A 25,941-nucleotide genomic window follows, 5' to 3' on the forward strand; every position below is an offset into this window, starting at 1 on the left:
TCAAGCACATATTAGTAGTGCAAATAGCTAATTAATGCAGGAAGAATCTACAAGCTATTTTTATTTTAAGATGTATAATTGAGTATTTGAATAAAAACTGATGAATATCTGAATGTCTGGTAAACAAAAATTGTTACTGTGACCAGTGGAATGTCCGATGTATAGTGTTCCTTAAGTGCTATTGAAGTATGTTGTTATGTCTGCGAAGCACTAATATAATGGAGCTACAGAAGCAGTCCATGTCTGCTGAATTTTTGTTCATTAATTTATAAGTAATAAAAAATACACATGCAGTAGCATGCAATAAGATTAATCTTTACATTTCAAAATTTATATTGGTTTGATATAATTATTGACACTAGAAACCTTATAAAGATAATTATTTTAATTAAGGTGAAACAGTGTCGGGTAGGTAAATTCGAAATGCATCACAGCAGACATATGAAAACTCATTTCAGAATATCATATTTTGTATCTGTCTACTGTTAACTATAATCAAATTTATTGTGTTGCTAACTGAGAACTCCTGCTTAAGGAAGTACTAAAATGCTGATAGAGCAAGAATGTTTCCAAGAAGAGTTGCCTTTCACTTCGTGCATTTTATACTGTGAATACCAACCTATTTCACACTACCATTCCTTTCCCTCCACTTCATCTCATACTAATTATTTATACTGTCCCTGCTTCGTATACCTTTCCCTCATTGCTCAGTCCCTCAATCTGCTTTGCAGTCACATTTTTTAGTCATTCCCCATTAGAACAGGGTTACAAATATGTTCTTTGGAAGTGTTCCTCTTCTGCCCTTAATACTGCTGCAGTGTATATAAGTTGGGGGATCATTTTTACGAAGATGTATTATACCTTTAGATTATCGGAAGTATGTGACCACTTATGACTTCCACAATACTACAATAAACAGTTACATTAATTAACTCTACAGGCCAATATTTGCTCTCTGCTTGTTACTAAAGAAATACGTAATTATTAATTGCTAGTGCATTGAACTATTATTGCTTGTTTACATAATGTAACAGGATCTCAATTACCACTTTCATCCCACCAGATACTTATCTGTAGCCTTAATGGGTTAAGTAGCACAGTAAACTCGAATAACTGCTTTACAGTTAGGATTAAGACAGTCAATCATTTTGCAAAACAATAGTAAAATATGACATTTAAACAAATGTATTTTAAGTGTGAAGAACAACAAATGAAACTTGTGTTGGGAGTGTACCACACTTCATTAGTTAAGGTGCCAAATGACGCAATATGAACAATGGAGAGAAGATTGTATGAACAGTCCAAGACATCTTCAACCTTCCATCAGGCACTGAGTTTCAATAGGATCAGTGCATTTTATCAGATTGGTCAGATTACTTACTTGCATGCTTTCTAAATTAAATTTCACTAATTAAACATGTTATAAATTATACATATCAGTACAGAAAGATAAGTCACATGAGATCATAGCAACAATAGAAATAAAAATAATTACATTGTCTCATCACTGCAGAGCAGTGATAAAAAAATGGTTAATTTTTCTGTAGTCAAAGCAAGAAGCTTCCGTGTACATCAACCAGATTTTGCTTTTGACAAATTTTGCAACAATATTCTATAAGTAGTTTCTTTACTATGCAAGTATTACACCTTTTCCGCTTGACCCCAGTTCTACCTTCTTCTTCTTCTGCATACATCATACTCTAATGTTTTAGCCTCTGCTTGAAGATTTGTATGAATTACTGAGCCAAATGTAGTTGCTATAACCACGAGCTAATGGCTCACCGTCCTTAGAATATTTACGAAGTAATTCACTTATCCAGTGTTCATTCACAGGCTTTCTTGAAGCCAAAACGTTAACTGTGGGCCGCCCTTCCTTTACTGGTGCCAATCTCTTGCTTGCTATTCCTCAACATCCTAGAAGGAAGAAAGATTTTCCTTCCTAACCCTTTTATCAAACCAATAGTGGTTTGCCATCATGTTTTGGCCTAACTGATAAATGTACTCACAGAGTCATAGATCATTATCAGATGACTTGTTGCTCGCCTGATATAATACTGTAGTTGCAACACAGCATAAATCTCCAAATTATACAGGCAAAATAGCTGAGCCTCCAGAAGAGCGCTGGCCAGAGTGGCCGTGCGGTTCTAGGCGCTGCAGTCTGAAACAGAGCGACCGCTACGGTCGCAGGTTCGAATCCTGCCTCAGGCATGGATGTGTGTGATGTCCTTAGGTTAGTTAGGTTTAATTAGTTCTAAGTTCTAGGTGACTGATGGCCTCAGAAGTTAAGTCGATAGTGCTCAGAGCCATTTAGCCATCCAGAAGAGCATATATCTTAATGACATGTTAGTTTGGTTTTTGTAGTTATGTATTAGCAAAAGCGGCATCTTCGATACAATCATTCCAGTTTTTCATCTGCTATAATATTTTCTCTGAAAGAAAAGGCCTTTTGACAGTTCTGTACAAATATAGAAAATATTTCCCAAATTGTTGGATGTTGTCTGATTGTCTCCTTTCATCGTGAGTGCCACAATAGTCAAATCTAAATCACTGCATGATGAAGGTGAACATTTTATTTTCATCATGAGGCAAAATTTTTCAATTCCATCCCCCATCAGTTCCTCACAGGTCCTCTAAGCTTTGTCTGTTACTTTTATTAATACTAGCTAAATGTAAGTGACCAACAAAGGCTTTGAGTTCAACAACATGTGTTTTTACCTTTCTTTCTTACTGGAATGAAGCATTGATGCTCTGATTAATATACAGAACTGTAATTGACAGAAATCGTATTCTACAAGGCAGTTCCACAGTTCCAACATTCAAAGGCATTCTCCCTGCTTTCCTTGCACCTACAGGTTCATATAACTTTTGAATAATATTGTAGGCCCTGAAATGTACTCTTTGTGATGGTGGAACTTCATTCCACTTTGTTTCTTTATTCTCCTTCTTTGCGCTTTCCATTGCTATGGGTTTGGCAATGTTACATTGGCAGTGTTTGCACGTGACAGTTTAGTGATCTGTTGCCCTTCCTGATGCCGCCAGTCCTCCACAGTACAGAATTCATGTACGGCACCTGTTTACATCTAGAGTAAATATCAAGCACAAATGTGAGAATGTTTCCTGAATGTTTACATAGTTTGTATCTCAGGTGTGACGTGGGTACCAGCTAGTATTAATTTAGTTGGATGTGGGAAACAGTCCAAAAACCACATCCAAGCTGGCCAGCTCACCGTCCTGCATTGTTAAACTGCAAGACAGATTCGGTGTGGGACTAGCTTGCCTCCCTGAATCCTGAAAGTCGTGCATTAATGCACTTGGCTGTCTGGACAGATTCCATGAGGATCCTCTGTTAAATCAGTAGACAGAATTTTACTTTCAAATTCGTTGAGTGCTCTACACGTAGCTCTCCTTACAATAATTGTGGCGTTGTTGAGCTTTTGTTTGTCTGTGACACATTGACTACATTGAAATTTGCAGTGAAGCTCTCTTTGCTTTCTTAGCACTTTTCTAGCATGGCTATTGAACCACAGCAGGTCTTTTCTATCCCTCAGAACTTTACTCATCACATACCTATTGAAGGCATCTTCTTGCCACACTTAAAGTTCATCGTCACAGTCTTTGCCCTCTTCATCTTCAAAATCCTCTTGAACTTCATTACATCTTCTTCAAACAATGCCTTTTGAATTGGAGGAAAGACAGACAATGGCTGGTTATGGACATCGAAATAAATTAATGGGAAAGTTGAAAATTGGTGCCTGACCAAGACTTGAACCTGGATTTACCACTTCTCATGATTGATCTGGCTTGAGGATGAGAATGCCCTATCCACATTCCTCCAGATCCTTAACACCTCCTGCCCCGTTCACTTCATCTGGTCCTCCTCAAACCAACAAGCCACCTTCCTCCATGTTGACCTCCACCTCACAGATGGCTATTCAGAAACAGATTTCCCATTCCTTACCTGTTCAATCACCTGCCAACTCTTGAGTCCACCTCTGGCGACAAAGCAGCACTCCCATAATGGCTCGGTACCATCCAAGACTGGAGCAGCTGCATCACATTCTCTGACGTGGTTCCAATTACTTTTGTCATGTGCAGAAATGATTAATATCCTACCCACTATCCTTCCTACCCCTCCCATAGGGGGATCCACTGCCCACCAAATCTATGCAATATCCTCATCCATCCCTCCTCAACCACTGCTCCCACCCCTTCACCTCATGGCACATATCCCAGTTACAGACCTAGATGCAAGACCAGTCCCAGACATCCTCCTCCCATCTATATATATATATTTCTCATGATACAGATCTTTAAACAAAAATCGAATACACAACGATCTTGCTGTTTTGGCTTGCTGTTTTGTTTTCTTCCTCACAGAAAATGGGAAACTGATATCTATGGCTTATCAGCTTATTATTAGAGTACTACTACAGAATTTATTGCAATAACAATAAAAGAATGGTTTAAACACCCTGCTATCTTAATTAAAACTGACTGTGAGGAACAAAATAAAACCACACATTTTCAGAGCAGAGCAAGTGCTGCATTTTATTTCTCAGTTGTAACGTAATACCTGTTCATTTTGTTTAAAAAATATGTTGCCCATGTCCACCTGAATGTTTATTAGAGTATCATGGAAAAATTTGAAGTAAATTGATTGAGAACATTTTGAGATTTTTGGTAACAATGCTAATCATCATCGTATCTTTCATATAATGGTATACATATAAAATGTGTAGTCTATGTCTGTCCAAACATTTATTAAAGTATTGTGTCAAAATGTGAAGTAGTGTGTGTGTGTGTGTGTGTGTGTGTGTGTGTGTGGCCTATGTTCATCTGAAGTAAATTTTAAGATATTTGGTAACATCATTAAACGATGACCTGTCTTTATGTAATCGCATAGATATAACAGCAGTAGTCTGGAAGTAATATTAGATTAAACGTATAAACCATTAAAGGTATGAAGAAAAGAAATGTTCCTGGAGATCATGCCATTTTGGTAGGAGTTGTTAAAGCAGCAGACAAGGTAGTAGAAAAGTATTAGGTCTACAACTATGCTTCTGGCATTTTTTCTCAAAGTTGAAGGCTTATTGTGAAAATCTTACAATTAAAAGTATTGACAATCACTGGCCACTGCTTTCCCTCATCTTTGGGATAGCATACCAATACTGCGGCAGAAGAAATGGGTGTCTTTTGAGGAGATCCAATTTTGCACTTGTTCTTATTACCAGAAGTGCTGGTCAGCAAGGCCATATGCCATTGATTGTAAAAGATCGTAGTCAGAAGGAACAGTGTCTGGAGAATTTGGTGATTGGGGTAGAATTTCCATTTCAATATTTCTAAGTATGTTTGTATTGGTTTTGCAACGTGCGCATAATGGGAGAAGCAGTCTTGGTGGTGGGGGCAAGGAAGCGGCTGAGTAGGTAGGGTGAGCGACAGCAGGGTGGGGAGGAGGATGATAAAGTGCTGCTTGTGGGAGCATACAGGGATGATGTGAAGAGAGTGTAGGACAGATAGGTGCAGTTGGGAGGTTAGGTGGGGACGAGGGGAAGGATGGGCTGGGAAGCAGTCATTAAAATGAAACTGTTGTGTTAGACAGTGTGCTCAGCAACTGGGTGGTCCAGCTGTTTCTTGGTCACTGGATGTCGGTGACCATTCATGCAAGCAGACAACCTGTTGGTTGTCATGCTCACATAGGCTGCAGCACAGTGGTTGCAGCTTAGCTTGTAGGTCACATGGTGGGTTTCACAGGGTAGTTGTGCTTTTAAGGGGTTAGTTGATACTCGTGACCAGACTGGAATGGTGAAGGTGGTGATGGAAGGATGTATGGAACTTGGTCGTGCATCTAGGTCTAATACAGGGTTTCAACTGCCTCTTGTTGTGCCCTGAAATGAGGAATGTCCTACCCACTATCCTTCCCATCTGTTCCACAGTGGTATTTCGCCCCCCTCCCCCACCCCTGAAATGAGGAATGTCCTAGCCACTATCCTTCCCACCTGATCTACAGTGGTATTCTGCCCCCCCCCCCTCTCCCCCCCAGAGTCTATATAATATCCTCATCCATCCCTACACAATGCCTGCTTCCAACTCCTGGCCTCATGGCTCATATCCCTGTAATAGACCAGATGCAAGACCTGTACCAATCCACCTCCCTTGCCCTCTGTCTAACTACCTGACTGAACCAAACTGCCCTACCCTCTCTCCATCTTGTCCATATATGCTCCCACAAGCAGAACTTTACCTTCTTCCACCCCACCCTGCTGCCCCAACCTCTTCCTTACCCCTGCCAGCGAGATTGCTTCTGCCATCAAGCATACAGCAGCCAGAGGTAGTGATTTTGTGTGTGTGTGTGTGTGTGTGTGTGTGTGTGTGTGTGTGTGTGTGTGTGTGTGTGTGAGAGAGAGAGAGAGAGAGAGAGAGAGAGAGAGAGAGAGCGAGCTCTAATTTGGAAGAAGGCCTTTTGTCCAGAAGCTTACTTGGTTGACAGTCTTTTTGTTATATCTGTTTGCAACTCAACATCTCTGCCATATGATTGTTACCATAAAGACACATACATGTATTAATAGGTCCATTTGACGAGTTTGTTATGTGTAGGGCAACTGCAGACAATTGCCAATTGGAAACAAAAGAGCAAAATCTGCTGGATTGAATTTCATAAACTAAAGAGGGTTTTCAGAACTGAGCTTCCAGTTTGCCTGAAACAGCATGATTACAGGAAAAGTACAGTACAAGTATTCACTTACAGCAATGTAATACAATTTTTTTTACATCGAAAGTGAGGGTTGCTTGGTGAGCAATTTTGGAAATTTCTGTTGGAGACAGGGTAACAAAGACATGGATCAAGTAACAGAAAAGAATTGAAAAAAGTAATTACAGCTATAATCAAAATTCAGTAGAGGTGAGTGAAAGATGTAGCTGCAAAATGAATGATCGATAAAAGAAGGAATCTCGATTTCAAGAGATGGTGTTGTAATAGAGGGTGGGCAGATGGCATTAGAAAACACGCAGAAATAACATGATGCATGTAGCTGAGGACAATAATCTGTCAATTTGTAGAGAAAGGATGCCAACAGTCATAATTCTTCCCAAGTATTTTAGTTTGTAAGCAACCAGTTTCAATGCTTCATTAGCGTTACCTTCAAGCCCATATATATTGAACTGGATACTGTGGACGTCTGTTATTTGAGCGAGTACACTCCACACACAACTGTTTTCATTACAGCTTTTGGTATTCTCTCTCTACAAGTTCTTTGTCAGCTGCATTCCCACTGTAATCCTACCTCTACTATTGTAATTTGGTATGCTTTTACCTAAATAACAGAAAAACCTTTCTCTATGTTGTGATGTGTACTATACCCCAACAGAACAAATAGTTCTGTTATGGGAAAAGCCATGTATAACCCTTGTACTAAAATTTAGTTTACTTTCCATATAAAATACACTATGGGATGATAGTCCTAGTAATAGGAAAAGCTAATCAATAGAGTTACCCATTTTACAGGATTTGACCGTTTGTTGTGTCTAATGGATAAGTAAATCAGACTATTCAATTCTTTTTCTAACATTTTATCCAGCAGTTAAATAGAAAAGCAGTATGAATATTATTATTTTGAAGCTAGGACAACTCAGTTCTGAGTTCATTTAGTAGTTTTTTTCCCCCCCTGCTACGCCCTTACACATTACATTTTTAAAAGAGAAATAGAAAAATAGCCCAGTAGATAACCTCAGGGGACGTAAAAAAATGGCCATGGGGGATCTATAGAAAAGCATATTCTATAATAAACAACTTATAGTACTTAGATACTAAAGCACTCATTTTTTATACTGAACATTTCACTTCAAGAAAACCTCTTCTTGTTGGAATTTAATTTCAGAGGCTTTGAATTAACTAAAAAAATTGGTTCAGATGGCTCTGAGCATTATGGGACTAACATCTGTGGTCACCAGTCCCCTAGAACTTACAATTACTAAAACCTAACTAACCTAAGGACATCACACACATCCATGCCCGAGGCAGGATTGGAACCTGCGACTGTAGCGGTCACGCAGTTCCAGATTGAAGCGCCTAGAACCGCACGGCCACACCGGCCGGCTTTGAACTAAGTCTCTGTAGTCATTTTCCAGATTCTAGTAACTTGGCTACACTATGATTGAATTTTGCTTATGTAAACTTTTACTGTAACACTTTGCAATCATTAAGAAAACACAAAAACAATTTAAATGGTACCTCTTTATATTAACTTGGCACCTCATAAGTTTATAAAATAGGATACTCAGATTCATCTAACACAAGGAAGGAACCCTATATAAGTGTGTGATTAGGATGACATAGCAGGCTGAACAGATTTCTTTAAAGTTCAAGAATGATTATTAAAACCACAGTTTAAATTAATGGTTCACTCTGTACAAAAGTAAATTTAGTATAAAAGTCGTACCTGGTAGCTGTATGCTTGGATGTGGTGAACCATTATGGTGGCTACACTACCTACAGTACGGCCTGCAAGTCTCTTGTTGTATGGGCCTGTTCCTCTTCTTGGCATCGTACAATTCTACAGACATTAGCCCAACAACTCTCAGCTATGCCGTAAGCCGTCCGCAGTCTCCATCTTAGGCATTTTGTGCAAATTTGTAGGCAAAGCTACTCCTGCTCAACAAAGGTGTTGCCTCATCACTACTGCCTACAGACTGTGGGACTTTTTCCCCGCACTCACTCTAGATAGTGCACCAATTCGCCCTTGCCACCTTTTCCACTCCCCAGAGCCACTTTTGTTTTAAACAAAAGCACACTTGCTTTTGCATAACACCTATTTCTTATATTGTTGCTAAGTGTGACCATTTTTTCAATTGTCAGATTTACATTAACATGAACAATTTATACACACAAATAATTTTAAGTATGAAAGGTTATCACAAAATTATTTAACGTAACAAACAATTTACATATTGTATAGTGGAGATGATGAGTCACTATAGCCACAACAAAAAGATTCACACAATTATAGCTTTCAGCCATTAAGGCCTTTGTTAGCAATACACACACGTACACATATGTGTGCGCACGCACACAAACGCAACTTGCACACACGTCTGCAGTCTCAGAGCTGAAACCACACTGCGAGCAGCAGCACCAGTGCATGATGGGAGTGGCAACTGGGTGGGGGTAAGGAGGAGGCTGGGGTGGGGAGGGGTAGGGATAGAACGATGGGAGTGGTGAACAGTGAGATGTTGCAGTTTAGGTGGAGGGCAGGAGAGAAGGTGCGGAGGGGGTAAGGGGTAAGTAGTGGAAAGGAGAGAAATTAAAAGACTGGGTGTGGCAGTGAAATAACGGCTGTTTAGTGCTGGAATGGGAACAGGGAGGGGGCTGGATGGGTGAGGACAGTGACTAACGAAGGTTGAGGTCAGGAGAGCTACTGGAACGTAGCATGTATTGCAGGGAAAGTTCCCACCTGCGCAATTCAGAAAAGCTGGTGTTGGTGGGAAGGATCCATATGGCAAAGGTTGTGAAGCAGTCATTGAGATGAGGGATATCATGTTCGGCAGTGTGTTCAGCAACAGGGTGGTCCACTTGTTTTTTGGCCACAGTTTATCGGTGGCCGTTCATGGGGACAGACAGCTTGTTGGTTGTCATGCCTACATGGAATGCAGCACAGTGATTGCAGTTTAGCTTGTAAACCACATGACTGGTTCACGGGTAGCCCTTCCTTTGATGGGATAGGTGATGTTAGTGACCGGACTGGAGTAGGTGGTGGTAGGAGGATGTATGGGACAGGTCGTGCATCTAGGTCTATTACAGGGGAATGAGCCATGAGGTAAGGAATTGGGAGCAGGGCTTGAGTAAGGATGGATGAGTATATTGTGTAAGTTCAGTGGATGGCAGAATACCACGGAAGGGGGGTGGGGGGTTGGGAAGGATAATGGGCAGGACATTTCTCATTTCCGGGCACGACGAGAGATAATTGAAGCCATGGCAGAGAATGTAATTCATGTGCTACAGTCCCGAATGAGTTACGAGGGCAATACTCCTCTGTGGTGGGACTTTGGGAGGTGGTGGGAGACTGGAAAGATAAGGCATGGGAGGTTTGTTTTTGTACAAGGATGGGAGGATAATTACAGTCAGTGAAGGCTTCAGTAAGACGCTCGGTATATTTTGAGAGGGACTGCTCATCACTGCAGATGTGATGAGCATGGGTGGCTAGGCTTTACAGAAGGGACTTCTTGGTATGGAATGGGTGGCAGCTGTCGTAGTGGAGGTATTGCTGGAGGTTTGTTGGTTTGATATGGTTGGAGGTACTGATGTGGCCATCTCTGAGGTGAAGGTAAACATCTAGGAAGTTGGCTTGTTTGGTTGAGTTGGACCAGGTGAAGCAAATGGGGGAGAAGCTTGTTGAGGTTCTGGAGGAATGTGATTAAGGTGTCCTCAGCTTCAATCCAGATAGCAAAGATGTCATCAGTGAATCTGAACCATCCTGGATTTTCCATTGTTTGAAACAATTTATATAGTATTTTACTTATATTATTCACATACAATACGAAGAACTTCAACCTCCAGTATAATGCACTTTACTGTACATATACAGAAAATACAGTACCAGTATGCGAAATTTTTAAAGAAAGGTAAATTATAAAAATTTAAGTGAACCATAAATAAATATTACCATTCACAACTGTATAATGGATATACAAAACCTAGATAATTCATCAAAGTATAGAGGAGGCCTTTACCCATCATTGGATGTCAGATAGCTTTGATGATGATGATCATGATGATGAACAAGCTGCAACACTGTGTTATAAGTGAACAACTCTTTCTTAGTTCTGTTATATATTTTACTGCTCACTTTTGTAATTGAAATCAAGTCAGTCTAATTGGTTTTTCTTGTACTCTTCCCTATTAAGTCTCATTTCCGATCCTCTCTTACCTTTCATATTGTCTTATTCCTTTGCACACATGCACATGCACTTACGTTCAAAGTGCTTGCATATTTCTTGCATCAATTTTCCCTTGGAGAAATGTTTTTTTGAAACTGGAAGAAAGTAAACATTATTTTTCTCCACTCAGTGGATGATATCCTGTCTGCCTCAGAAACAAAGGAGCCAGCCACACTGAAAGCACACCAGGTGAAGCAGGACTTCTTCACTGAAGATACTTTACATGAGATGTGTCGTAAGCTTGTCTCTCACTACTTCCTCCTGACGCAAGATGATCTGCAGCTGTGGGACTCTGATCCAGAAAGCTTTGGTGAGTTCTAGTAAATTTCTTTATCAATGAACTGATTTGGAAAACACCTGTAATGTTTTAATGGTGCTTTCAGTATGAAAAAAAAATTAAAAATCCACCAGGTCTTTCACTTCGTGGTGATAAGCTTCTGCATGGAGCTTAACAGGAAGATGTTGAAGTACTTACCCATACTGAGCAAGTTCAGCTGCAGCTACGTTTAGAAGTAAAATGTTGATCACATTTTTTGGTATAAAATTTAACATGTTATATAATCTAAAATGTACCTTTATTCTGTAGTAGTGTGTAAACCGTTTTGAAATATCTGGACAGATTAAAACTCTTTTGTGGACTAGGGCTCAAATCCAGTAACTGATAGTATCGCAAACACAGGGTACTCAGTGGTTCAGCTAGATTGGTCACTGCCCAATGCAGCATGTGCCAAAGTCGTCTGCTGAAGTAAAAGAGTTAAAACTGGGTGCACTATCAGTACTTGAGCCAGGATATTAGTGTTTGATAGGCACTAAATAAGCCAACTGGGCAGGACTCAAGACCAGCCCCCCTCCCCAGCTTCCAGTTTACCAGTCCCTCTCTCCCAGTTTTCAAACTTCACAGAAGCTCTCCCACGTACCTTGCTGAACTAGCACTCCTGGATGAAAAGATATGGTAGAGAAACGTTTTAACCACAGTCTGCATCAATCGTGCATTGTTTTAAAACTACCTGTCAGATTAAATCTGTTTGTTGAACAGGAAATCAAACCTGGAACTTTACCTTCCACAGGCAAAGCTCTTTCCAGACGAGTTCAAAACCCAGTTTGCTACACAATTTTAGTCTGCCAGTACATTTCAGAACAGCACAAACTTAACCGCAGAGTAAGACATTCATTCTGGCAACAATCCTTACACTATGGCTAAGCCATTTCATTGCAGTATACTTTCTTCCAAGATTACTAGGCCTTTGAAGTATGTAGGAGAGTAACTGTGATGTTTGGAAAGTTAGAGGCACTGCCACTATCAAAACGGTATGGATCAGTCATGTGTCATGCCGGGATAGTACAGTCATTAAGATCAGTGCCCATGAAAGACAAGGTTCTGGGCTCAAATCCCATTCCAGCACTCAGTTTTGACCCCTTGACTGTTGGAGACAATCTTTCTATATGCATTGAATATCTTATGTTAGGGATCATACCAGCTACTGAGCAACTTGGGTCTCTCATGCTAAATATTTCTACAGCATATGCAGTGATGACTATTTTTATCACTGCCAAGAGTAACTTCCAGTGACAATAATGGTTATTCAGGCCACAAATTTCTGGTTTGGAAGCTCCTCCCGAAATCAGTTACCATAATGGCAAAACCAGAAAGATTTTAATATTCCTATTTTTTTCACTAAGAATTGCTTTTTGTTGGTAGATATTTAAATGATTTTTCTATAATGAAAGGGATACTTCGCTTTTGATTCACTTCAGTTGATAATTGTTCTTTCCTTACTACCTAATCATAATATTTTCTATTCTGCATGTATCCCTCACTATATAATAAATCAAGAAAGAAATATGGTAATATGTTGGCTGTAGAAGATGTGGCGCTTGCGTGTTATGGCTGATTAAGTTGCACAGTGAATGAGATATACTATTTGTGACATCACTTTGTCATGTGGTCATTCATTGAGACATAGTGAAATAACTTTTTGTTGATAGCATCATGCATGATGTTTTTTTTCCTTGGGCTCTAGTAGACTGAGACATTTGTCATTTTCCATATTACATATATTCTGTAAATATTGTAGCTTTCCTTGTCCTGTTTTGTGGGTTATCAGAAGGGTTTCTCAAGAGTCATATAACTACTCTTGCACCAAAATCTGATGAATGTTTATAATTAAATGAGCTGAGCAGGCTGTGTTGTCAAACTCCAATTATTTCTGGAGTGGTAGCTGTGAAGCTTATTTTAATGTACTTTACACAACTTATGAAATGCGCGCGCGTGCGCGCGCGCACACACACACACAGTAAATTATTACAAACCCAAAATATGAAGGTATGGGAATAAATTCTGTTGATGAATAAATAATTCATTCAGAAAATTACTTTTAACTTTTGTTTAATTGGTGCAGTAAATGCTGTAGCTCTTTTTTGTCAGATTTGTATTATAGCACATGGTATTTGCACTATTATATGAATAAAATCAGTTGCTTGCATTTAATATTAATACTATCAGAAATAGTCATAGAAATGTCACAGATGTTGAACACTACCTACTTGGAACTTATACACAGAAACCTGATCATACAACACTTGCCTAAATGAACATAAATCACGTTTATCTCAATAAACTGTATCATTAAAACATGTTCCTTTCACAAGAATTTCGTACCGTCTTGCAGAGTTTTCAGTTTCTGAAGAATTATCATCATCTGTTGTAAGGCAGGAGTGCTGTTATATGTGTATTGGGGTAAGTTTCAATACTGTTATTTTGTGAATCTGCCCTCCAGGGAGCTCACAGCTTTTTCATAGGTATGTAAGGGGCAAATGTGAAACCCTGAACCATTGTGGTACTTCCCCCACTCCCCACCCCCACCTCGTCCCCCTACTGCTGTCCCCCCACCCTGTACCCCTACCCCTACCCTCACCCGCCAGCTATCCATCTCTCCTTGGATCTGTTGACTCCAGTCTTAGGCCTTGGTGATTGCTTACATTTTTCCTGTGTCTGTTAGATTGCCCTACTCGATTTCTTCTCTCTTTTACCTTTTTAATAAAATAGTCTAGTTCACACTTTTAGTTTTGGTCTCCTCTCTTGCTGTTGCTCACCCTCCCCCGTTCCTCCCTTTTTTTCCAATTGTGCAAGTCATTTGGGGAGGATAGACAACTTAGATGACACCTTATCCACAATATATGAAGATCACCTATGCATTCCCACTATGTGGACAACTTGTTGTTGTGGTCTTCAGTCCAGAGACTGCTTTGATGCAGCTCTCCATGCTACTCTATCCTGTGCAGGCTTCTTCATCTCCCAGTACCTATTGCAACCTACATCCTTCTGAATCTGCTTAGTGTATTCATCTCTTGGTCTCCCTCTACGATTTTTACCTTCCATGCTGCCCTCCAACACTAAATTGGTGATCCCTTGATGCCTCAGAACATGTCCTACCAACCGATCCCTTCTTCTAGTCAAGTTGTGCTACAAATTTCTCTTCTCTCCAATTCTATTCAATGCCTCCTCATAAGTTATGTGATCTACCCATCTAATTTTCAGCATTCTTCTGTAGCACCACATTTCAAAAGCTTCTGTTCTCTTCTTGTCTAAACTATTTAACATCCATGTTTCACTTCCATACATGGCTACAATCCATACAAATACTTTCAGACACGACTTCGTGACAGCTAAATCTATACTCGATGATGACAAATTTCTCTTCTTCAGAAATGCTTTCCTTGACATTGCCAGTCTAACTTTTATATCCTCTCTACTTCAACTATCATCAGTTATTTTGCTTCCCAAATAGCGAAACTCCTTTACTATTTTAAGTGTCTCATTTCCTAATCTTCCCAACCACTGCTTCCCTTTCGTGTTCCTCGACTCTTATAACTGCCTTCTCGTTTCTGTACAAATTGTAAATAGCATTTCGCTCCCTGTATTTTACCCCTGCCACCTTCAGAAATTGAAAGAGCGTATGCCAGTCAACATTGTCAAAAGCTTTCTCCAAGTCTACAAATGCTAGAAACGTAGGTTTGCCTTTCCTTAATCTAGCTTCTAAGATAAGTCGTAGGGTCAGTATTGCCTCACGTGTTCACATATTTCTACGGAATCCAAACTGATCTTCCCCGAGGTCGGCTTTTACCAGTTTTTCCATTCGTCTGTAAAGAATTCGCGTTAGTATTTTGCAGGTGTGGCTTATTAAACTGATAGTTCGGTAATTTTCACATCTGTCAACACCTGCTTTCTTTGGGATTGGAATTATCATATTCTTCTTGAAGTCTGAGGGTATTTCGCCTGTCTCATACATTTTCCTCGCCAGATGGTAAGATTTTGTCAGGACTGGCTCTCCCAAGGCTGTCAGTAGTTATAATGGAATGTTATCTATGCCTGGGACCTTGTTTCGACTCAAGTCTTTCAGTGCCCTGTCAAACTTTTCACGCAGTATCGTATCTCCCATTTCATCTTCATCTACATCCTCTTCTACATCTACATCTACATCCATACTCTGCAAGCCACCTGACGGTGTGTGGCGGAGGGTACCTTGAGTACCTCTATCGGTTCTCCCTTCTATACCAGTCTCGTATTGTTAGTGGAAAGAAGGATTGTCGGTATGCCTCTTTGTGGGCTCTAATGTCTCTGATTTTATCCTCATGGTCTCTTCGCGAGATATACGTAGGAGAGAGCAATATACTGCTTGACTCTTCGGTGAAGGTATGTTCTCGAAACTTCAACAAAAGCATGTACCGAGCTACTGAGCGTCTCAACTGCAGAGTCTTCCACTGGAGTTTATCTATCGTCTCCGTAACGCTTTCGTGATTACTAAATGATCCTGTAACGAAGCGTGCTGCTCTCCGTTGGATCTTCTCTATCTCCTCTATCAACCCTATCTGGTACGGATCCCACACTGCTGAGCAGTATTCAAGCAGTGGGCGAACAAGCGTACTGTAACCTACTTCCTTTGTTTTCGGATTGCATTTCCTTAGGATTCTTCCAATAAATCTCAGTCTAGCATCTGCTTTACCGACGATCAACTTTATATTATCATTCCATTTTAAATCACTCCTAATGCATACTCCCAGATAATTTATGGAATTAACTGCTTCCAGTTGCTGACCTGCTACTTTGTAGCTAAATGATAAGGGATCTATCTTTCTATGTATTCACAGCACATTACACTTGTCTACATTGAGATTCAATTGCCATTCCGTGCACCATGCGTCAATTCGCTGCAGATCCTCCTGCATTTCAGTACAATTTTCCATTGTTAAAACCTCTTGATATACCACAGCATCATCCGCAAAAAGCCTCCGTGAACTTCCGATGTCATCCACAAGATCATTTATGTATATTGTGAATAGCAACGGCCCTACAACACTCCCCTGCGGCACACCTGAAATCACTCTTACTTCGGAAGACTTCTCTCCATTGAGAATGACATGCTGCGTCATGTTATCTAGGAACTCTTCAATCCAATCACACAATTGATCTTATAGTCCGTATGCTCTTACTTTGTTCATTAAACGACTGTGGGGAACTGTATCGGACACCTTGCGGAAGTCAACAAACACGGCATCTACCTGGGAACCTGTGTCTATGCCCCTCTGAGTCGCATGTACGAGTAGCGCAAGCTGGGTTTCACACGACCGTCTTTTTCTAAACCCATGCTGATTCCTACAGAGTAGATTTCTAGTCTCCAGAAAAGTTGTTATACTCTAACATAATACGTGTTCCAAAATTCTACAACTGATAGACGTTAGATATATAGGTTCTGCACATCTGTTCGACATCCCTTCTTGAGAACGTGGATGACCTGTGCCCCTTTCCAATCCTTTGGAACACTACGCTCTTCTAGAGACCTACGGTACGCTGCTGCAAGAAGGGGGGCAAGTTCCTTCGCGTGCTCTGTGTAAAATCGAACTGGTATCCCATAAGGTCCAGCGGCCTTTCCTCTTTTGAGCGATTTTAATTGTTTCTCTATCCCTCTGTCGTCTATTTCGATATATATCATTTTGTCATCTGTGCAAAAATCTAGAGAAGGAACTACAGTGCAGTCTTCCTCTGTGAAACAGCTTAGGAAAAAGACATTTAGTATTTCAGCCTTTAGTCTGTCATCCTCTGTTTCAGTACCATTTTGGTCACAGTGTGTCTGGACATTTTGTTTGGACCCACCTACCGCTTTGACATAAGACCAAAATTTCTTAGGATTTTCTGCCAAGTCTGTACATAGAACTTCACTTTCGAATTCATTGAACGCGTCTCGCATAGCCCCCATCACACTACATTTCGCATCGCGTAATTTTTGTTTGTCCACAAGGCTTTGGCTATGTTTATGTTTGCTGTGAAGTTCCCTTTGCTTCCGCAGCAGTTTTCTAACTTGGTTGTTGTACCATGGTGGCTCTTTTCCATCTCTTACAATCTTGCTTGGCACATACTCATCTAACGCGTATTGTACGATGGCTTTAAACTTTGTCCACTGATCCTCAACACTATCTGTACTTGAGACTCAACTTTTGTGTTGAGCCATCAGGTACTTTGAAATCTGCTTTTTGTCACTTTTGCTAAACAGAAAAATCTTCCTACCTTTCTTAATATCTCTATTTACGGCTGAAATCATTGATGCAGTAACCGCTTTGTGATCACTGATTCCCTGTTCTGCATTAACTGTTTCAAATAGTTCAGGTGTGTTTGTCACCAGGTGGTCTAATGTGTTATCGCCATGAGTTGGTTCTCTGTTTTAACTGCTCAAGATAGTTTTCAGATAAAGCACTTTAAAAAATTTCACTGGATTATTTGTCCCTGCCACCCGTTATAAACGTTTGATTCTCCCAGTCTATATCCGGCAAATTGAAATCTCCACCCAGTACTATAACATGGTGGGGAAATATACTCGAAATATTTTTCCAAATTATCCTTCAGGTGCTCAGCCACAACAGGTGCCGAGCCATGGGGCCTATAGAGATATCCAATTACCATGTCTGAGCCTGCTTTAACTGTGACTTTCACCCAAATTATTCTCCTCTTCCATTTCCATAATATTGTCCTCAAGGTCATCACCCTTGTATAGACCCTCTATATACTCCTTCCACCTTTCTGCTTTCCCTTCTTTGCTTATAATTGGGTTTCCATCTGAGCTGTTTATATTCATACAAGTGGTTCTCTTTTCTCCAAAGGTCTCTTTAATTTTCCTGTAGGCAGTATCTATCTTACCCCTGGTGAGATATGTCTCTACATCCTTACATTTGTCCTCTAGCCATCCCTGCGTAGCCATTTTGCACTTCCTGTCGATCTCATTTTTGAGATGTTTGTATTCCTTTTTGCCTGCTTCATTTACTTCATTTTTATATTTTCTCCTTTCATCAATTAAGTTCAATGTTTCTTCTGTTACCCAAGGATTTCTAGTAGCCCTCGTCTTTTTACCTACTATATCCTCTGCTGCCTTCACTACTTCATCCCTCAAAGTTATCCATTCTTCTTCTACTTTATTTCTTTCCCCAATTCCTGTCAATTGTTCCCTTATGCTCTCCCTGAAACTCTGTACAACCTCTGGTTTAGTCAGTTTATCCAGGTCCCATCTCCTTAAATTCCCACCTTTTTGCAGTTTCTTTAGTTTTAATCTACAGGTCATAACGAATAGATTGTGGTCAGAGTCCACATCTGCCCCTGGAAATGTCTTACAATTTAAAACCTGGTTCCTAAATCTCTGTCTTACCATTATATAATCTATCTGAAACTTGTAAAGTTTGGAAGGTTGGAGACAAGGTACTGGCAGAAGTAAAGCTGTGAGTACCGGGTGTGAGTTGTGCTTCAGTAGCTCAGATGGTACAGCACTTGCCCGTGAAAGGCAAAGGTCCCGAGTTCGAGTCTCGGTCGGGCTCACAGTTTTAATCTGCCAGGAAGTTTCACATCTGAAACTTGTCAGTATCTCCAGGCTTCTTCCATGTATACAACCTTCTTTTATGATTCTTGAACCAAGTGTTAGCTATGATTAAGTTTTGCTCTGTGCAAAATTCTACCAGGTGGCTTCCTCTTTCATTTCTTCCCCTCAATCCATATTCACCTACTACGTTTCCTTCTCTCCCTTTTCCTACTACCTAGTTCCAGTCACCCATGACTATTAAATTTTTGTCTCCCTGAATAATTTATTTTATTTCATCATACATTTCTTCAATTTCTTCGTCATCTGCAGAGCTAGTTGGCATATAAACTTGTACTGCTGTAGTAGGCGTGGGCTTCGTGTCTATCTTGGCCACAATAATGCATTCACTATGCTGTTTGTAGTAGCTTACGTGCATTCCTATTTTCCTATTCATTATTAAACCTACTCCTGCATTACCGCTATTTGATTTTGTATTTATAACCCTGTATTCGCCTGACCAAAAGTCTTGTTCCTCCTGTCACCGAACTTCACTAATTCCCACTATATCTAACTTTAACCTATCCATTTCCCTTTTTAAATTTTCTGACCTACCTGCCCGATTAAGGGATCTGACATTCCACGCTCCGATCCGTAGAACGCCAGTTTTCTTTCTCCTGATAACGACGTCCTCTTGAGTAGTCCCTGCCCGGAGATCCGAATGGGGGACTATTTTACCTCCGGAATATTTTACCCAAGAAGTCTCCATCATCATTTAACCATACAGTAAAGCTGCAAGCCCTCGGGAAAAATTACGGCTATAGTTTCCCCTTGCTTTCAGCTGTTCGCAGTACCAGCACAGCAAGGCCATTTTGGTTAGTGTTGCAAGGCCAGATCAGTCAATCATCCAGACTGTTGCCCTGCAACTACTGAAAAGGCTGCTGTGACTCTTCAGGAACCACACGTTTGTCCGGCCTCTCAACAGATACCCCTCCGTTGTGGTTGCACCTACGGTACCGCTATCTGTATCGCTCAGGCACGCAAGCCTCCCCACCAACGGCAAGGTCCATGGTTCATGGGGGAGGACAACTTATACTGCCAAAATAATGTAGTACCTAATTGGACACTGTAGTGTCATCAGGCACCTGCTTGACCAGAGACCCCTGACAATGCAATCATCACATTGTAGATACCCAAGCTGTTACTTCCTGGAGCAAGTCAAAGGAATAAGTACCTATTCTTTTGGGACTCTGATCACTGAACATCAAATTTGTTGGACTCTGCTGTGGCTAGGTGGCACACAGGCTGAGAGCCCTCAACTAGAGTTGTCCACATTATGGCCAATACTTTGGAAATGAGAATAAGTATAGAATTGTTGACAAGACTGCCTCAGTGACTTAAAGTAGGTTCCTGTAGCCAGCAGCCTTCACTTCTCTACTCGTGGTGTGGAGCCAGTTAGGAAATAAGGTCCCATACAATTTACTCAATAATTAATTAGTTTTAGGATAAAGAGTGACTCGTTCACAACAGTGATGCCATTGTCTTTCTGTGGAGAATATTTAAGATAATTTAGGTGGAGTAGCCACCCTTGAAAAAATGTGGAATGTATCCTTATTGATTAAAGCAACAACTGAAATGTAATCTCAAGCACTGTTGACTGCTGGGAGATACACTAGACCAAAGACAATATCTTTCATAGAGAATTAACACTGCAGTTCTGGGAGGATGTGTGAGACTATTATATGAATCATGAGGCAACGGGATGGGAACAGGGATTGTGTAGGGATGAACAAGAATATTGTGTATGTTCAGTGGGTGGCAGAATATCTGTGTGGAAGAGGTGGGAAGGATAGTGGGTAGGACATTCCTTATTTCAGGGCATGGCAACGAAACTGTGGCGGAGTATGTAATTCAGTTGCTCCAGTTCTGAGTGGTAGTTACTCACAAGGGGAATGCTCCTCTGTGGCTGGACAGTGGGACTTTGAGAAGTGGTGGGTGACTAGAGAGAGAAGGCACAGGAGATCTGTTTTACATGGTTGATAGGGTATAATTAAGCTCTGTGGAGGCCCCAGTGAGACCCTTGGTATATTTTGAGAGGGACTGCTCGTAAGCATGGATGTGACAGCCATGAGTGGCTAGGATGTGTGGAAAGGATTTCTTTGTATGGAATGGGTGGCAGCTTCAAAGTGGAGGTATTGCTGGTGGTTGGTAGATTTGATATGGACAGAGGTTGAGGTCAACTTCAAGCAAGGTGGCTTGTTGGGTTGAGTAGGACAAGGTGAAGTGAATGGGGGAGAAAATGTTGAGATTCTGGAGGAATGTGGATAGGGTGTCCTCAACTGGACCAGATCATAAAGGTGTCATCACTGAATTTGAACCAGGTGACGTCTGGGATTCTGTGTATTCAATAAGGATTCTTCTTGATGGCCATCAAATATGTTGGCATAGGATGGTGCAAAGCAGGTGCCCATAGTCATACCTCAGATTTGTTTGTACGTAACACCTTCAAAGCAGAAGTAATTGTGGGTGAAGATATAATAGGTCATTGTGACTAGGAAGGAGGTTGTTAGTTGGGAATACATTGGGCACTTGTAAAGGTAATGTTCAGTAGGCATAGGCATGATCATGGGTATAAGGGATTTCTTTGTAAAGGGAGATGACATCAGTAGTGATGAGCATGGCACCATGTGGTGAAGGAACAGCAACTGTAGATAGTCAGTGGAGGAAGTGGTTGGTATCTTTTAAATAGGGGGGTAGGTTGCAGGTGGTAGGCCGAAGGTGTTGGTGTGCAAGAGCAGAGTATCACTCACTGGGGGCACTGCAGTTGGCCACAATGTCCTGTCCTGGGTGATTGGGTTTAGGGACTTCAGGAAACATGTAGAAGGTGGGAGTGCAGGGAGTGGTAGAGGTGAGGAGAGGGATGGGTTCCAGGGAGAGGTTCTAGGATGGGCCTAGAAGGATTTGAGGAGACATTTCCATAGTGGGGTCACTGTGGCAGGGTTTGTAGGTGCATGATTCTAACAGCTGGCGGAGTCCTTCTGACGAGTAATCCTTACAGTTCAAACAAACAGTGGTCGAGCCTTAGCCAGGACATAGGATTATAAGATTGGGGCCAGTTTTTAGGTGGTGGATTGCAGTTCTTTGGGCAGATGTAACATTAGCTTGCTAGTTGATGGACGTGGGGAATGATGGTGATGCAAGGTTCAAGATTACACAATTCTGGAAAGTTAACAGGGGGTGATTTGGGGGCAGTGGGAGTAGATCATGGTTGGATGGAGGAGTGAACGGAGTCAGACAGGGTTAGCGTTGTAAAATGCTTGGGCATTTATAAGTTGGGGTAAATGTCCAAAATTCATAAATGGCCATGCATTATATGTTTTGAAGATTAATTAATAAGTGGCACTTACAAAAAAAAAATTAACTGATATTTTGTTTTGGAAAAGGTGTTTTGCATTGCTGCTTCTGTAATGGTTGGGTAAACAAGCTGAAAAAGCTGTTTGAAAGTTAGGGAAGAGTTGTTTTTGTTGTTGTTGTTCTTGTTGTTGTCGTTGGTTTGATGCAGCTCTCCATGCTACTCTATCCTGTGCAAGCCACTTCATCTCTGAGTAACTACTGCAACCTGCATCCTTCTGAATCTGCTTACTGTATTCATAACTTGGTCTCCCTCTACGATTTCTACCCCCCACGCTTCCCTCCAGTACTAAATTGGAAATAATTAATGCCACAGAATGTGTCCTAGTTATTATTAGAGTTGTTAGGGGAAATAAGTTGGGCTGTAAATGTAACTATACTTTTTAAAACTAGATCAATTAGTGGGGTAGTACATAATAAAAAAGGAAAACAGAACTCAAGTTTAAAAGTAATTCTTGAAATAAGGTATCGTTCATATTCATGGTTTCCTGTCAGAAAGTAGTAATAGAAAGTCATCGAGTAAACCAGAAGTAATATCTGGTGTTTCCCAAGAAAGTGTTGTAGGCCCTGTTTGTTCCTGACCTATATTAACAACATAGGAGACACTCTAAGTAGTCATGTTAGACTGTTTGCAGATGATGCATTTACTGCCTTGTTAAGTCACCTGATGACCAAAATTAATTGTAAAATGATTTAGATAAGGTATCTGTATGGTGCGAAAAGTGACAGTTGACCCTCAATAAAGAAAACTGTGAAGTTATTCACGTGAGTGCTAAAAGAAATGTGCTAAATTTTGATTACATGATGTCACACAAATCTGAAGGCTGTAAATTCAACTAAATACTTAGGGTTTACAATTACAAATAACCTAAATTGGAATGATCACATAGATAATGTTGTGGGTAGAGCAAACCAAAGACTGTGATTCACTGGCAGAACACTTAGAAGGTGCAACACGTCTACTTAAGAGACTGCTTACACTACACTTGTCTGTCCTATCCTGGTCTACTGCTGTGTGGTGTGGGATCTGCACCAGGTGGGACTGACGGATGACATCAGAAAAGTTCAAAGAAGGGCAGCTTGTTTTGTGTTATTCCAAAGTAGGGGAATTGGAGTGGCAATCATTAAAACAAAGGCATTTTTCATTGCAATGGGATCTTCTCATGAAATTTCAATCACCAGTTTTCTCTTCTGATTGTGAAAATATTCTGTTGAATACCCACCTACATAGGGAGAAATGATCATCATGATAAAATAAGAAAAAAACAATGCTCACCCAGAAAAATTTAAATGCTTGTTTTTCCTGGGTGTCATTCAAGAGTGGAATGATACAGACAGCTTGAAGGTGGTTCATTGAACCCTCTGCCAGGCACTATTTTTTTGTAAATAGCTGAGTAATCGTGTACATGTAGATTAAGTAGGTAGCCTGTAGGTGGTATTTTTACTTATGCTGTGGACTTCAAAAACGTTAGAGTGAAAAGAGTTTATCCATAATTATTTTAATTAGGGATGAGCCGTGCTGATTCCGATTCCACAAGTCCAAGAATCACCAATTCTCTAGAAATCGACTAGCATCAGAATCAAATGTTCCAGGGTCCCCGGCATCAATTATTTGTATTAAATCTTTTTTATTTTAGTGTTCTCATTTTATCTTCACAGCTGACAGTCGTATAAAAGTAGATAAGGAAACAAGCCCAATAGAAAACTGTGGTCTATCTCAAATGTCACTACACCTTACAATAAAGCTCTTTTTTCGTTAAAAACAGTGTAACATTTAAGAATATATTTACTATCAAGAAACACATGCCAGCTGTTTAATACATTCAGTAATAATTGTTATTAATAATCATTTTTCAGTAATATTCAGAGGTGACTGACTCATGTATGTTTAAAGGTAAATATTTACTAACTCCTAATATTGGAAGTATTGTCCCATCGCTTAATTTAATTATTAATCATAGACTCTAGCAGAAAAAACTTTAAAAAGTACTTTCTTTATAAATGCCCACATTTTGGACATTTGAAACTGCTTTGGGCAAATTTTCAGGGCAAATATCCATTTGCCCAGCTCACATCACTAGTTAGGGTTCAATATTGGTCTTTAGAGGAGTAATTGTGGGTGTTGATATAGTTGGTTTTGGCAACTAGGAAGGAGGCTGTTGGCTCGGAATCCATTGAGCATTGGGAAAGGTAATGTTCATGTAAATATGCCACAAAAAATAAGAGAAAGGTAAAGGAAAATGAGAATCTCCCCTAATGACAGAACAAACAGCACATATAGATATTACACTTATCCCACAGCAAGCAAGGGAACAAATAGTGACTGAACCGAACTAACTTCTGCCTTTGTTGCCTCAGTTGCATTTCTCTTAATGACTCAGCAGTGGAACTGTGGTGGACGTTACCAGTCAAACAGTTGACATCACTCTTCTCTCTCTCTCTCTCTCTCTCTCTCTCTCTCTCTCTCTCTCTCTCTCTCTCTCTCTCTCTCTACACCCCTCCCCCATATCTTTTTTGGCGATTTCAGCATTCACATTTACAGGGCAGCAAGAATACAAATAGTTGAGATAAACTAGTTGAGCAGTTCCTTATGGTTTTAGGTTTTGTCTGGTGAGTACAGGGACCCCTGTGAATTTTTGCATTACTCCTGGAACTTTTTTTTCCATTGTCTAAATGCCCAGCAATCCTAGGCTCACATCTATTACATGATGGCATATCAGAGCCCATTAACTCAGTATTTTTATGACACAACACTAGATACTTACTGACACTCCATCATTGTGGTCCATATAAAAAGTCAATTGATAGCCATATTTCTCTAAAGCCTATATACACTCCTGGAAATTGAAATAAGAACACTGTGAATTCATTGTCCCAGAAAGGGGAAACTTTATTGACACATTCCTGGCGTCAGATACATCACATGATCACACTGACAGAACCACAGGCACGTAGACACAGGCAACAGAGCATGCACAATGTCGGCACTAGTACAGTGTATATCCACCTTTCGCAGCAATGCAGGCTGCTATTCTCCCATGGAGACGATTGTAGAGATGCTGGATGTAGTCCTGTGGAACGGCTTGCCATGCCATTTCCACCTGGCGCCTCAGTTGGACCAGCATTCGTGCTGGACGTGCAGACCGCGTGAGACGACGCTTCATCCAGTCCCAAACATGCTCAATGGGGGACAGATCCGGAGATCTTGCTGGCCAGGGTAGTTGACTTACACCTTCTAGAGCACGTTGGGTGGCACGGGATACATGCGGACGTGCATTGTCCTGTTGGAACAGCAAGTTCCTTTGCCGGTCTAGGAATGGTAGAATGATGGGTTCGATGACGGTTTGGATGTACCGTGCACTATTCAGTGTCCCCTCGACGATCACCAGAGGTGTACAGCCAGTGTAGGAGATCGCTCCCCACACCATGATGCCGGGTGTTGGCCCTGTGTGCCTCGGTCGTATGCAGTCCTGATTGTGCCGCTCACCTGCACGGCGCCAAACACGCATACGACCATCATTGGCACCAAGGCAGAAGCGACTCTCATCGCTGAAGACGACACGTCTCCATTCGTCCCTCCATTCACGCCTGTCGCGACACCACTGGAGGCGGGCTGCACGATGTTGGGGCGTGAGCGGAAGACGGCCTAACGGTGTGCGGGACCGTAGCCCAGCTTCATGGAGACGGTAGCGAATGGTCCTCGCCGATACCCCAGGAGCAACAGTGTCCCTAATTTGCTGGGAAGTGGCGGTGCGGTCCCCTACGG

The 25,941-nt window shown here is 40.9% G+C and overlaps 1 protein-coding gene across 6 annotated transcripts in view; it reads left to right on the forward strand.

Moving 5' to 3' along the window:
* The window catches only part of LOC126281848 (importin-11), a 181,094-nt gene that overhangs the window by 28,610 nt on the left and 126,543 nt on the right, over positions 1–25,941 (forward strand). For 3 of the 6 annotated variants that reach the window (XM_049981102.1, XM_049981101.1, XM_049981103.1), the window contains exon 8: positions 11,084–11,239. In XM_049981102.1, the coding sequence (XP_049837059.1) occupies positions 11,084–11,239 (156 nt within the window). Of the gene's footprint in view, positions 1–11,059; positions 11,240–25,941 lie in introns of all 6 variants that reach the window. The other 3 variants (XM_049981098.1, XM_049981099.1, XM_049981100.1) reach the window with 1 other exon arrangement.

The sequence above is a fragment of the Schistocerca gregaria genome, chromosome 7 (assembly GCF_023897955.1).
Source record: "Schistocerca gregaria isolate iqSchGreg1 chromosome 7, iqSchGreg1.2, whole genome shotgun sequence".
In the NCBI taxonomy this organism is placed as follows: domain Eukaryota; kingdom Metazoa; phylum Arthropoda; class Insecta; order Orthoptera; family Acrididae; genus Schistocerca; species Schistocerca gregaria.